The 13,002-nt window shown below is 48.0% G+C and overlaps 1 protein-coding gene across 2 annotated transcripts in view; it reads left to right on the top strand.

Moving 5' to 3' along the window:
* Positions 1 to 13,002, top strand: part of MERTK (MER proto-oncogene, tyrosine kinase) — a 114,931-nt gene that overhangs the window by 14,362 nt on the left and 87,567 nt on the right. For both annotated transcript variants that reach the window (XM_068564869.1, XM_068564868.1), the window contains exon 2: positions 8,084 to 8,504. In XM_068564869.1, the coding sequence (XP_068420970.1) occupies positions 8,084 to 8,504 (421 nt within the window). The remainder of the gene's footprint in view (positions 1 to 8,083; positions 8,505 to 13,002) is intronic.

Here is a 13,002-nt window from a genome sequence, read left to right as displayed (position 1 = left end):
GCCATTTGAGTTCCTTGGAGCTTCTACTGCTAAAGTGTGTGCATAAGGCCAAGCAAGGGGGAGAGGCACCTGTGGGGCTCCAGTCTTTCTTTTGGGAGCCAATGCATTAGGGGGCCAGGGGAAGTGAGGAGTCACCCTGATAATCATGGGTTTGGCTCAGAGGCCCGAACCCCCACACATCCTCCAGGTGAGGGCACAGAGAGGCTGGGTAGCTTGCTTGGTGTGTTGGGGTCCCTGTTTGCCCCTCTACACCCCTCCCTCATCCTGCTCTACGCCCCAGGAGGCCAGCCTAGGGGGAGGGCGGCAATGAACTCCCTGGGCTCTGGCTCCAGCTGGTTTGTGCTAAAGGATACTAAGTTGCATTTACTTAACTAAGTATAACCCACGCAGGCATTGTTTATCTGAAATCCAAGTGTAACTGGGGCATCCCGTTTTTTATCTGGCAACCCCGTGCCTGCCCCGCCCCCCCCTCCGGAACCTGTGTAGAAAATCTGACTCACCAACACCATGTTTTATACCAACCCCACTTTTTACCCTGTGCAGGCATCCCAGTGGTTCACTGTCACCTCTGCTTTTTTCTGCTGAGGCTGTGACCCCTCCAGGCACAAGCAACCCACCAATTACTCCCCCTTCTTTCCGGTAAAGCCCCTGCTGGGGCCCCTTCCCTCAGGTCAGCTCTCAGTTTCTGCCTGCACTTTTCCTGCACTAGGTGCATTTATCCCATGAATGACCCTTCTTCTTTTTAATTCTCTCCAAGTGGCGGAGTGCTGTGCACTCAAGTTAATTTTTACCATTTACAATTTGGGGACAATCAGGTCAGGTGATTTCAGGTGGAAGGTTTTTTTAAAATGTCCTCTCATTCAGCGTTGCTACGCTTTATCAACTGAGAATCCTTTGCGTTTGCATAAGGTGAAATGATTCTAAGTAGACAGTTTCTGCTTGTTCTGGGTTTGGCCTCAGCCATCTTCGGGGGTGAGAGGAGGAGTCTTTAACCAACTGACAGCGAAGCGCCCACGGACACGATTCAAACATCGGCCTGGGGGGCACACATGGAATGGGGGGGGGCTCTGGTCCACATAACAGCCCTTTCTCCTGGGGGGGCCGACACAGGGTGTGACAAGGGGGAGGGACGGGGAGTGGGCACACACAGGATTCCAGATGCCAAAAAGCCTTTTCTGTAAACTGCAAACCCACCCCAGAATGGGGCCTTTCTCCTCCCAACCGCTGGGGCCTGCTTGATAGCAGATCCCACCGTGGGCAGCGCGGCTGAGGAACCCTTAGCGCCTGGGCAAAAATGCATCCTCCTGCCCCGCAGTGGGGAGCAAAGAACCCCTAGGAGTTCAAGGATAAGTCCTCTCTCTTGCAGCCTCCTCTGGGTCTCCAGATTTTGAGGCTGAACTTCAGAGAGCTCGGCTCATGTCCCCACCTGTTCTGTTGTCTGAGAAGGAGTAGGAAGAGCCCGGGTGTGGGTCCCACTGGCTGGCACGTCAGCCCTGCCGTTATTTGACCCATCCGGCCAAGGTGCTTCCGGTCCCTTCCCAGGTCTTCGGGGTAGTGAAGCAGGCTGATGGCACATAACACCAGCCTGCACTCTCCCTCTCGCGCAACTGCCGCCCTGCCCAACCCTCCTCTTGCAGCTTGGAGGGACTCCAGGGTCAGGGAGGCGGTGTAAGGTTGCCACTCCACCTACTACCCCGGGACCTGCGATTTCAGCAGCCGCTGCTTCCTTTATCCACCTTGGGCTGTGATCCTGAAGCTTCAGTAAAAATCTAAAGGAGCTCACGCTGGGAAAGAGTGGTGAAAACCAGCCCTGGAGAGATTCCTTAGAGCTCTCTTTTCTGATTGCATCAATGCCCACTTAACAGAAAGGACTGGGGGGGTCGCAGTCTGCTGGTGAAGCTTCTTTTGCAAAGCACTTCTACCAAGAAAAAGTCAAATGCTCAAGTCAAAAAGTGGGGTGCAGGCTGAAGGGGGTTACTTCACAGACCTGAAGTATGCTTTTTGCTCTCATTCATGGGTGGCAATTACGTTGCTCCAGCGTTGCCATTCTCTATGCATTGTCTAAGGCAGACCTTACCCATTAGTCCCAGCACCCATTCCCACAAAGCCCAGCAATTCCTCCTTCGTGTGGTCAACAGGCCGGGTTCAGATGCGGGCCAGTCACAGCAGCAGCTGGTGTCTGTGGAGGCGCTGATCATCTGATCTCGTCTTCTCCCACCCCGCCGGGTACTCCTATCCTTGCAGGGGGTCAGAGCGTGACGGAGCTTTCCTGAGGTCATGGGTCAGGCATCCAGGGACCGGGTGGGCCTTGGCTCTCTAACCACAGAGTTGCTGGCCAACCCCCAAGCATCACTGCCCACCAACCCGCCTGCCATCATGCACGCTCAGCAAGCACTCAGCAAATATTCATGGATTTAAGGTGGGTGTCTTTATGAAGCTGGCCTTGGAATCTGGTCAAGGCCTGGGTGGTCATTGGAAACACAGGGGCACACAGCAGGGGCGCTCCACGACCACCTCCAGGACTGGATGGGTGTGGCCCCCTGGGGTGGGCAAATGAACTGCTGGAACATGTGGACAGCTCCTCTTGGACCTGAGTGGGAGGCCATTTATCCAAGTTGTTCAGCTGCATTTGCTTGTGAGGCCAAACTTCCCACTTTAGCTGCTGTCCCGTCCACATGAGAAAATAACCGTGAAAGAAGATGGGAGTGGGGAAGGGAAGGGTAAGATTTCTCGTGAATTCCAGTGGCAGCCTGCTTTTCCACGTGTGCCATGGAGAGAGGACCAAATTCTCATTAAGACTCTGGCTGTGGGCTTTTAATACACCTCTGACTCTGGCTAAAAACATTGTCTCTTGGGCTTCCCTGGTGGCGCGGTGGTTGAGAATCTGCCTGCCAATGCAGGGGACACGGGTTCGAGCCCTGGTCTGGGAAGATCCCACATGCCGTGGAGCAACTAGGCCCGTGAGCCACAATTACTGAGCCTGCGCATCTGGAGCCTGTGCTCCGCAACGAGAGAGGCCGCGATGGTGAGAGGCCCGCGCACCGCGATGAAGAGTGGCCCCCCACTGGCCGCAACTAGAGAAAGCCCTCGCACAGAAACGAAGACCCAACACAGTCAAAAATAAATAAATAAACAAATAAATTTTAAAAATAAAAAATAAATAAATAAAAACATTGTCTCCACAATGGAGATCATCAAACAGGCCCACCACGTTTGCTTTTGTCATCTTGAAAATGAATTGACAAGAACACGTTAATAAAAAGTAAAAGTTTAAAAAAGTTTTGGTCTGATCGCATCCTCCTACCGTCACTACCTCCCCCCGCCAACAAAATAATTTTAAAGTCTTCCCCTTCTGTGAGGAAAAACGGCGGGAGGGACATTATACAACTGAAGTAGTCAGAACATTGAAAAATCAGCAGCTTAAAATGTAATTTCTAACTGATCATTGCCCTGACTTTGGGGTCCAAAACCTTGGAACGGTTTTCATCTTGCCTTTTTCCACATTATCCGTATTCAGTCAACGCCCCCATATACGGCTGGCGAGGTTATGCACTGCACAGCACATACTGTAAAGCACCGTTTACACTGAAGACTATGCGGATGGCAGCACCCCATCCCACCCCCACTCCTTGCCAAAGCTGTGCAGTGAGAACCTCACCAAGTGTGCGTTGTTGTTCAGCCCTCAGCGTCAACCGCTGTAGATCAGCAGTTCTCAAGTACTGGGCCATGACAGGTTTTACTGATACAAAGAGAAAGTAATGGAAGTAATAATGGCTGACGTTTACTGAGTGCTTACTATGAGCCAAACATAGTAATGACTCCTTTATTCCTAACTGCAACCCTGTGGGACACCATTATTGCCATCCCCATTTTCCCTATGGGGGCCACACTATCCAAGCAATGGCCAGGATAAAGCTGCCAGGTGTCCCCTCCTGAGAACTACCCTGTGTTACGCCCTTCCTAAACATTTGGTGTCAAACTGACGTATCTTTTTTTTTAAATATATATTTTTTAAAATTATTGAAGGATAGCTGATTTACAACGTTGTTAACTAATGCTGTACGCCAAAGTGATTCAGTTATACCTAATATATATACATTCCTTTTCAGATTCTTTTCCATTGTGGCTCATCACAAGATACTGAATACAGTTCCCTGTGCTACACAGTAGGACCTTACTGGTTATCCATTCCGTATGTAGTGGTTTGCAGCTGAAACTGACCTTTCTTTTTGGCATGACGGCGGTACTCGAGGACGCTGTTGGGATCAGCCCCTCTTCTCTTTTCTGCATCCTTCCTGCTACTTCCTGGCCCCTTCCGTGGTTAGGGCTCCGATACCTTCCTGCCGTGTTTCCCACTTCCTGGCCTCCTCCTTCCTGCTCCTCTTCCTCCCTCTCAGGCAGATGTCCACGGCCCGGTCAAGCACGGCTCTGATCTTCTCCCTCCCCTGCTCAGAAACCTTCCAGGAATCCCTATTCCCTTAGCGGGGATTCAGGGCTCTCCACGTTCAGCCTAATTTCACTGGATCTCTCATTTTTCTCCTAGCACAGAAGCACCACCCTGCAGCTAAACTGGTGTTCCCAAACTATTAGGGCCTCTTTCTTTCGCTCCAGTTTTCCACCACCTCTGCCCCTTGAAACCCTGTCCCTCCTCCCCTACCCCTCCTTTAATTCATGCCCTTACTTATTCATTCAACAAACCTATTCTGAGCACCTCCAAGGAACTGACTACAGTGTGGGGGGCTGTCAGTCAGCCCAGCAGGGGAGAAAGAATTGAATGAGTAATTACAGATGTTACAAAAGGGGAGGGTCCCAGCACCTGACCTGGGAGGTTTAACTAGACAGGGTGGCGGTGGGGAGATCAGGGAAAGCCTCCCACCAGCACACAGTTAGCTGTGTCCCCTCCCCCCTTTAACTCCTGGGACCCTCTGCTGCCCCTCTCCTGGGGCAGGTGCCTTTCCATATCCCATTAGACAGTCACAGCAAATCTTAGACCTGGAGGTGCTATTATGTAAATATCTGTTGGCAATTAAATCGTACTACCAGCGTCTGGCAAATGAAATTGTGGAGATCAGTTATCTTTTAAACCATCCATAGTGATTACAGGGTTTTGGCTGCTCCCCAGTTTCAGTGATGTCATCTGACCGGGCGGCTTTGCCATTAGTTCGTTCAATGAGCAGCTCAGCTCATAGTAAACTAAAGCTTATACCCCAGACTATAACCAGAGGTTATCTTGCGCGGTTGGGATTACAAAACAGGTTTCCATTTTATACTTTCTGTGCTCCCATAAATAGTTGAATTTTTTACAACAGACTTGTGTTACCTTTATAATTAGAAATGCTCAATTTTTTTTTAATATTTATTTATTTGGCTGCATTGGGTCTTAGTTGCAGCGTGCAGGAACTTTCATTGCGGTGTGCGGGGCTTCTCTCTAGTTGTGGCAGGTGGGCTCCAGAGTGTGCGGGCTCAGTAGTTGCAACACGTGGGCTCTCTAGTTGTGGCTCACGGGCTCCAGAGTGCACAGGCTTAGTTGCCCCGCTGCATGTGGGATCTTAGTTCCCCAACCAGGGTTGAACCTGCGCCCCTGCATTGGAAGGCAGAGTCTTAACCACTGGACCACCAGGGAAGTCCCAGGAATGTTCAGTGTTTTTAAGGAAATTAAACAAACCAAAGGAAGCATCATTTGCTTCTCCCACTCTACTTTTTTGCCTTATATTTAACACACAACGACAAAAAAGTTATTTGGACAAAACCCCTGACTCCCCACCTGAAGAAATAGGAAAGACTGCAGGTAAGTTTGCCTCCAAGAGGCAGAGGTGAATTGTAAGTGCTTTGAAGCCTGTAGAAAAAGAGTGTTCTGAGGAGGGTCTGCAGGCATAAGATAAATAGCCAGAGCAGCCATTACTGCAGAGGGATCCCCAAACCAGACAAGATGGGGAGCATCCATTCCTGCAGAAGGGACCCCCAAATCAGAGAAGATGGGCTTCACCTCTTCCTACCATTCCTGTACATAAAATTTGCCTGGCATGGGGACGACAGGAGAGGCAGGGGCCCCTCTCTGCAGAATCACCCTGACCTCCACTCCTTGGAATAAATCACCACTCCCATCACAGCACACTAATCTGTCTGGACGACTGAGCTCAAGGCCAGCCAGCAGTCGACCCACAAAGCCCTCCCCCAGAGCCTGCAGAGAACCCCTGCACTCCCAGAGCCCCCGAGACCTCAGCCTCAAGGACAAGCAATGAGCTCTCCCTGGTTCCTTATAGTGAAACCTCTTGTCCTCCAACCTGGCATTCACCCCGGACGCAGTTCCCAAATGCAGCAACTGTGAGAGTTGACCTGGTAGGGGGGAGAGAGCTGGATGGAGAGGACTCCCTGGCAGGAGCCCCGGCCCTCCATTGAGGGATAAGTGTGGTCCAGAGTGACCTACAGGGAGGAAGCCAGAGGTATAAATTCTCAGATCCCCGCTTTTGCCCCCAAATCTGCTTGTACCTCCATTCACCCAATAAGTACTTAACTGAATCCTTATACTCAAAAAAATTTTTTAAGGTTTTTTTTTTTTGATGTGGACCATTTTTCAAGTCTTTATTGAATTTGTTACAATATTGCTTCTGTTTTATGTTTTGGTTTTTTGGCCGCAAGGCATGTGGGATCTTAGCTCCCTGACCGGGGATTGAACCTGCAGCCCCTGCACTGGAAGGCAAAGTCTTAACCACTGGACCACCAGGGAAGTCCCTATGCTAAAAATTTCTTGTTGTTTATCTGAAATTCAAGTTTAACTGGGTGTCTTCTGTTCTTGTTTGCTAAGTCTGCACCCCCTGCGCACGCGCACTCAGGAGCGCAGGAGGGTGTGACGTCCTGAGCGTGGCAGGAGGCAGGAGGCGCCTTGAGCAGGCATGGGGCGCCTCTGTGTACCCCCGGTCACTCACCCACAAGATGCCAGCCTGTGTCTCTCCTCCCTGCCTGTCTCACCACCCGTGGTCAAAGCATTTGAATAAATTACAACTAGTATAGAATGTACGTTCCAAAAATGCCATTAAAACTAAAAGTACAACTGTTGTGAGCCTATATTTTTAGAAATTCTTGTGGGTCAAATGAAATCAAAGTATTTCCAGGTCTATTCCTGCAGGCAAGCATTTTGCTGGAAGCTCCAAGTCATTCTATAGCTGGTGACATAAGCACATGTTGATTTTTTTCCCCCCATGCCTAGGGTGGGTCATGCTGAGGCACAAGAATTGTAAACTCGCCCCTTTGTGACCAGTAGCAGCCTTTGCAAGACTGTTGGCCAAGCATAGTCTTCTGACTGAGCAGACAGTAGGAAGGTGATCTCAGGCGCCATCACCTGCCTGCCGTGCTGGTGAGATGGGTATGAGGGATTTGGAATGAGTCACAAATTTCAAAAAATGGGTGAGGGTCTTCCCTGGCGGTCCAGTGGTTACGACTCCATGCTTCCAATGCAAGGGACGCGGGTTCGATCCCTGGTTGGGGAGCTAAGATCCCACGTGCAACGCGGCGCGGTGGCCAAAAAAAAAAAAAAAAATATGGGTGAAGTGCTCAAAAGATACAAACTTCCAGTTATAAAATAGGTAAGTCCTGGGGATGTAATGGAGTTAATGCTGACTGTAGTTAATAGTACTGTATCATATATTTGAAAGTTGCTAAGAGGGTAGATCTTAAAAGTTCTCATCACAAGAAAAAAAGTGTCTCACTATGTGTGGTGATGGATATTAACTAGACTTATTGCAGCGATCGTTTGGCAAAATATACAAATATGGAATCACTGCATTGTACACCTGAAACAAATATGTAATATATATATCAATTATGTCTCAATTTAAAAAAAGAAAAAATTTTGATGGGGGCATTATATTTCTTACGTATTCTTTAGAAAGAAGGAAGTAAGCAAATGAATGAACTTGTGAAAGAGAATATTCACACTGTTCGTGTGTGTTAAGTAAGTTCCACTCGTCCTTTCTCAGGACATTCAGGATGCCTGTTACTCTCTCATCATGGCCTGTTAAGTTGGGGACCTACTTGGAAAACTCCATTATTTAAAAGGCTAAAAATCCAATCTTCTGTTTTGCAGCTGTCGCTGAGGTGAGCAAAGAAACCAAGCCCAACCCGCTGTTCCCCGGCTCTTTCCCGGGAAGCCTGCAGACTGACCACACACCATTTTCCTTTCCTCACACCAGTGGGTTCCAGCCCACCTCCGTGTTTCCACCCATCCAGCCTGGAAGACCGCACACCGGAAATGCAGCCCTTCCCGGAGTGACGTCCGCCAGGTCCACGTCCCTACCGCCTCTTGCATTTAATCACACGGTTGGCCACATAATACTTTCTGAACACAAAGATGTCAAGTTTAATTGCTCGATCAACATACCTAATATATACCAGGACAGTGCAGCTATTTCTTGGTGGAAAGATGGGAAGGAATTGCTGGGGGCCCATCATGCAATCACTCAGTTTTATCCAGATGATGAAGTTACAGCAATCATCGCTTCCTTCAGGTAAGTGTTCTTTCTTCCTTTCTTTTAAAATGTTGTTACGCTTTTGCTCATTCAAAAGCAAAAGGCTTGTAAAGAACTAACAGCCTTCTGATTTCTGTGTTAGCAACCCCACTGGTCCATTTAGAGTGTAGATTAATAGCTGATTGTATTGCCGATTTCTTTTCTACCGGCTTTTGGCCCTACTGGAACTCTTGGTGATCAGATGCTCCTCCCAGCTGGCCTGTAAGTCCTGTCAAGGCCTGCTGGACTCAAGAGCTCTCCCAGCGAGTGAGAACAGTGAGAACAGGAGACATCTAACTCACCAGGTGGGCGTGGAACTTGTGAAACAAGGTGGCCCTCCACCCCTTTCGTTCACCCTATCTCCTCTCCCTTCTCCCTCTCCCAGCACCCCCTGCGGCTGCAGATGCTGGTACTGATGCTGCCCTCCTGTTGGGGTAGGAAGGAGGCGGAAAGTGTGAAGTCTGGGGAATTGAGACAGATCTTCGGCCACGTGGCTCACCATCTCAGCATTCCACTTTGTGTTGGCAGGGGCAGGCCCAATGAGTTGGAGGGAGTGACAAGGATAAGCCAGGCCAGGACATAAATCTGGAATAATCCATCGTCCCAAGGGTTGAGCCCTCATACCACAGATACTGGAGACAGTGAGACAGCTGCTTCTCTTCTCACCGTCCCTTTTCATTCTCTACTCTTTCCTCTTAGCCAGGAGGGGTTTTGTTTGTTTGTGTTTACATCAGGACCTCCTGGCATGTACAGTTTTAGAATTAGGTGGACTGTGGCCGCTAAAGGTTCAGAATGAATTCGGAGCCCGGCAGCGTTGACTCAAGAGGCTTTTCTCTGGGATTCCTCCACGCCGAGTGGAGCCCTCTTTGATCTGCTGTGTTTTCACTTTCTCCAACCTGATGTTTGGGCCTCTTCCAGACTGTGTCATGTCTTCTGGTGAATCATTGTGTGTTTCCTTTTCAGAAAACCACCTCGGGAGTTACCATAGACCTGATGACTCCAGTTAGAGTTTAGTGTGTCAACACATTCATAAGATGACCCCCTTTTTTAGCGTTTTCCAGGTTATCTTGGTCATCATCAAGGAAAAGAAAACAATTTCCGCATTTCCCGTTGGTCGATTTAAACTCTGGCTGGGTCTCTCGGGCTGCCATTCTCCGCCAGTGTCAAGACTCGGGTGTCTTGCTCAGGACTATATTTTTTTCTCCATCAACTACAAAACACAGATGTTTTTCCATTATATAGACACAGCTTCTGATGGGAGAACTAAAATCACCATTTCATAATGAATAAGGTTTAAAGGCTTATGGAAACAAAAAGCTGACACATTGGTCTTACCCGGGGTCATTTAGGAGGAAAGCGCAGCCCTGCTGTCTGGGCTGCGAGTCCCAAGTGGGGGTCCTGCCACCGGCCCCCATGAGACCATGGGTGAGCCGCTGCATCTTCCCTGGTCCTCTTGCCAAGGAGATGGGTTTGGACCGCCTGACTGGCAGCTCTAGGTGTGCTCTAAGGGGCCATTAGATATTCAAAAGATTTGGAGAGTTTTTAAACTTAGACAGTGTCTTATTCTGAACTGATGTTTTTAGAGTTCAGAAGGTGACTGGGTGATATTTTGAGAACTTTAGAGAAAAATGTATACTTTTGCATGTATTCGGCTGAACTCTCATAAACTCATTTGGAAGAGAAAAAAATCTTATGTGACCTCCCAACTAAGCAAATTTAGTGATCAGAATTCTTGCAAAGGATGGACACTCAGCTGAACTGAGTAATATCTGGAACAGCACTAAGTCCACCGTTAGAATATTCTTCAACTTTATTAAAGTAATATACAGGCAGCACCGTAGCTGGGGGTGATTCAGTGAAGTAAATTATAGTGACTTGATCAAGATTATCAATATTTGTGTAATTTCTTCCCAAGAGAGAAGGATGTTGGAGACCCTAATTTGATGTCTTTTATATGAGGACCCTGAGGTCCTTAAGAGTAGGGTGTCTTGCCCAGGATCACTAGATAGTAAGCTGGTCATCCTTAACCAGGGAGCCTGATATGCACACCTGCAGTATCCTCTCTTCTCAAATCTTCACGGGCCCTAAGGAAATCCACTCTGGTTCCCAGAAACAGTGAAGAGTTAAACACTAGTTCTAGGTTTTCAGTGGATGCCATTTTATCAGGAATTCATTAGCCTGCAATTTTGCTGGAGTTGCCACTAACAGGACCGGCATGGACCACGTTTATTTAAGGGAAGGTGCAAAAGATAGATGTCTGTATATAGGCAGGGGTCAGAGGAACTATAAAGAAAAACACAAAGTATTTTCAGTTAGATCACGGAACCATTTTTCTATAAGGTGTTATTATAATAAAAAAAGGACAGAATGGACATGAATTTTGAAATGATTAGGTCTCCGGAATGGGGAGTCCACAGTTTGCACCTGCACTTGTGCTTTAAATACGAAGCAGCTGGGAGTTGCTGAAGCCTGGCAGGATTGTGGATGCTGCATTTAACTCTCTTAGCCTGATATTGGTTCATGTTTTCTCTTTCATATCATGCAGACCCTTGGCTCCTGCCCACCCCACACTTAAACTCCCAAACTCCTCATTCTAAAAATTAGGGTTAGTCAAGCTTCTGGTCTTTGATCCTAAAACAAAACCTGTCCTGGTTGAAGGTGTAGTTTAAGAGGCGTGCAGATTTTTTTTTTTTTTAATTATTTTATTTATAGCTGTGTTGGATCTTCGTCTCTGCGCGAGGGCCTTCTCCAGTTGCGGCGAGCGGGGGCCACTCTTCATCGCGGTGCGCGGGCCTCTCACTATCGCGGCCCCTCCCGTTGCGGAGCACGGGCTCCAGACGCGCAGGCTCAGTAATTGTGGTTCACGGGCCCAGTTGCTCCGTGGCATGTGGGATCTTCCCAGACCAGGGCTCGAACCCGTGCACCCTGCATTGGCAGGCAGATTCCCAACCACTGCGCCACCAAGGAAGCCCCAAGAGGCGTGCAGATTTAAAGCACTGGAACTTTCATCTCTGTTATTCCTTCCACTCTTTCTCACAGTGGCCATCATAGTGCTCTCCTTTCCAAAGGAAGAAGAGAATGGGATAAGTAATTTACACTAAGGAAAGCTTTAACGTTCACTGGTGACATCATTTTAGGCACAAGGAATAGAGATTTTTTTTTTCAAATCACAACACAGGCAACTGCCCACTAGTTATAAAAACAGCCAGCCTTGCCCTGAACGTCTGGGCATTGAGACACGAAGGACAGACCTGGTCCTGTCCTGCTTGTGCTGTGAACAGAATGGAGGGGAAGGGAGGCTCAAATGTCAAGTGCAGAAGCGCTAAGGTGGCGTTGATGTGTTTAAGGTAGTGTTGCCATCAGATTTTAGATTTGGCCTTTAGGGGAGGAGGGCCCTGCGTCAGGACCAAGGGAAGGACACTTCTGCTGCTCAGGGGTGACCACATCTTGTAGTCAACCCTCAGTTTATTGAAACTAGGTGTGGGAGGGTGGGAATGATAGGAGGAACTCACCGGCATTTCAGTATGAATCCCATGTACCCTGGAAAGGTTAAAGGAGATTTGTTTTGGCATCATGCGTGAGAGTATCCCCAGCAGATCTCTGAAACTACTTGGTCTTAGCGCCTATATATGTGCATTTTTAAGTTATTTTAATAGTTACGTATGTATTTTGTTTTCATAGTTATATATGTATTTTGTTAAATACTTGGAAGATACCAAACAAGTACAGAGAAGGAAACTATGGCCCACAACCCCGAGAAAACTTTTCCAAGCATATGGAACTCTAAGATGCTTGAAATCAAATTAGTATTGTATTACATAGATGTATGTCTTATTTCATGCACTTATCATTGTATGATGAACATTTACCTATATTACCAGAAGTCTTCAAAATATTTTAATGGCTGTGGTATGCCACGGTAACTTGCTATTGTAAAACAGATTCATTTATAGAGAGTGCAAATGGAATTATAAAGGGAAAACGTTAAAAATTATTTTCAAAATGCCAAGGTTGGTGGCATACACAAGGGAAGAAGTAACTGATGTGGGACTTCAAATCCAGATGCCCTCTTGAGCTGGGTCTATCCTATGCTAATAGTTCACGTTTCACTTAGATGTCTATTATTATTGATAGAGTCGAGTCATCTTTCATTAATGGGTGTAGGAAGCATTCAGTGTCTGCTAGTAGGTCGGAGTATTCTTAACTGATAGCTTGGTGATGAATACTGAAAATCCACACCACCATCCCTACTTACCCCCCCACCCCTTGCATAGTCCTGGATGGTACATCACTTGAAAGCAGTTGCTAGACTGGGGGACTTAGGTCACCAGGCTGAGCATCCCCCTTGACACTCCAACCAGTATCCCGCCCCATCTACACCTGTTATCAGCTCGTCCAGCCCCGGGACCCTGCTTAGCCAAGAGCTTCCCCTGAAGTCTCTAAAGGAGGGTGTAATTTGTGGGACGTAGCTCTAAAATCTGGTATGGGGTGTAAAAAG

This window comes from Eschrichtius robustus, chromosome 15, assembly GCF_028021215.1.
Source record: "Eschrichtius robustus isolate mEscRob2 chromosome 15, mEscRob2.pri, whole genome shotgun sequence".
Taxonomy (NCBI): domain Eukaryota; kingdom Metazoa; phylum Chordata; class Mammalia; order Artiodactyla; family Eschrichtiidae; genus Eschrichtius; species Eschrichtius robustus.
This window is presented reverse-complemented; position numbering and strand designations above follow the sequence as displayed.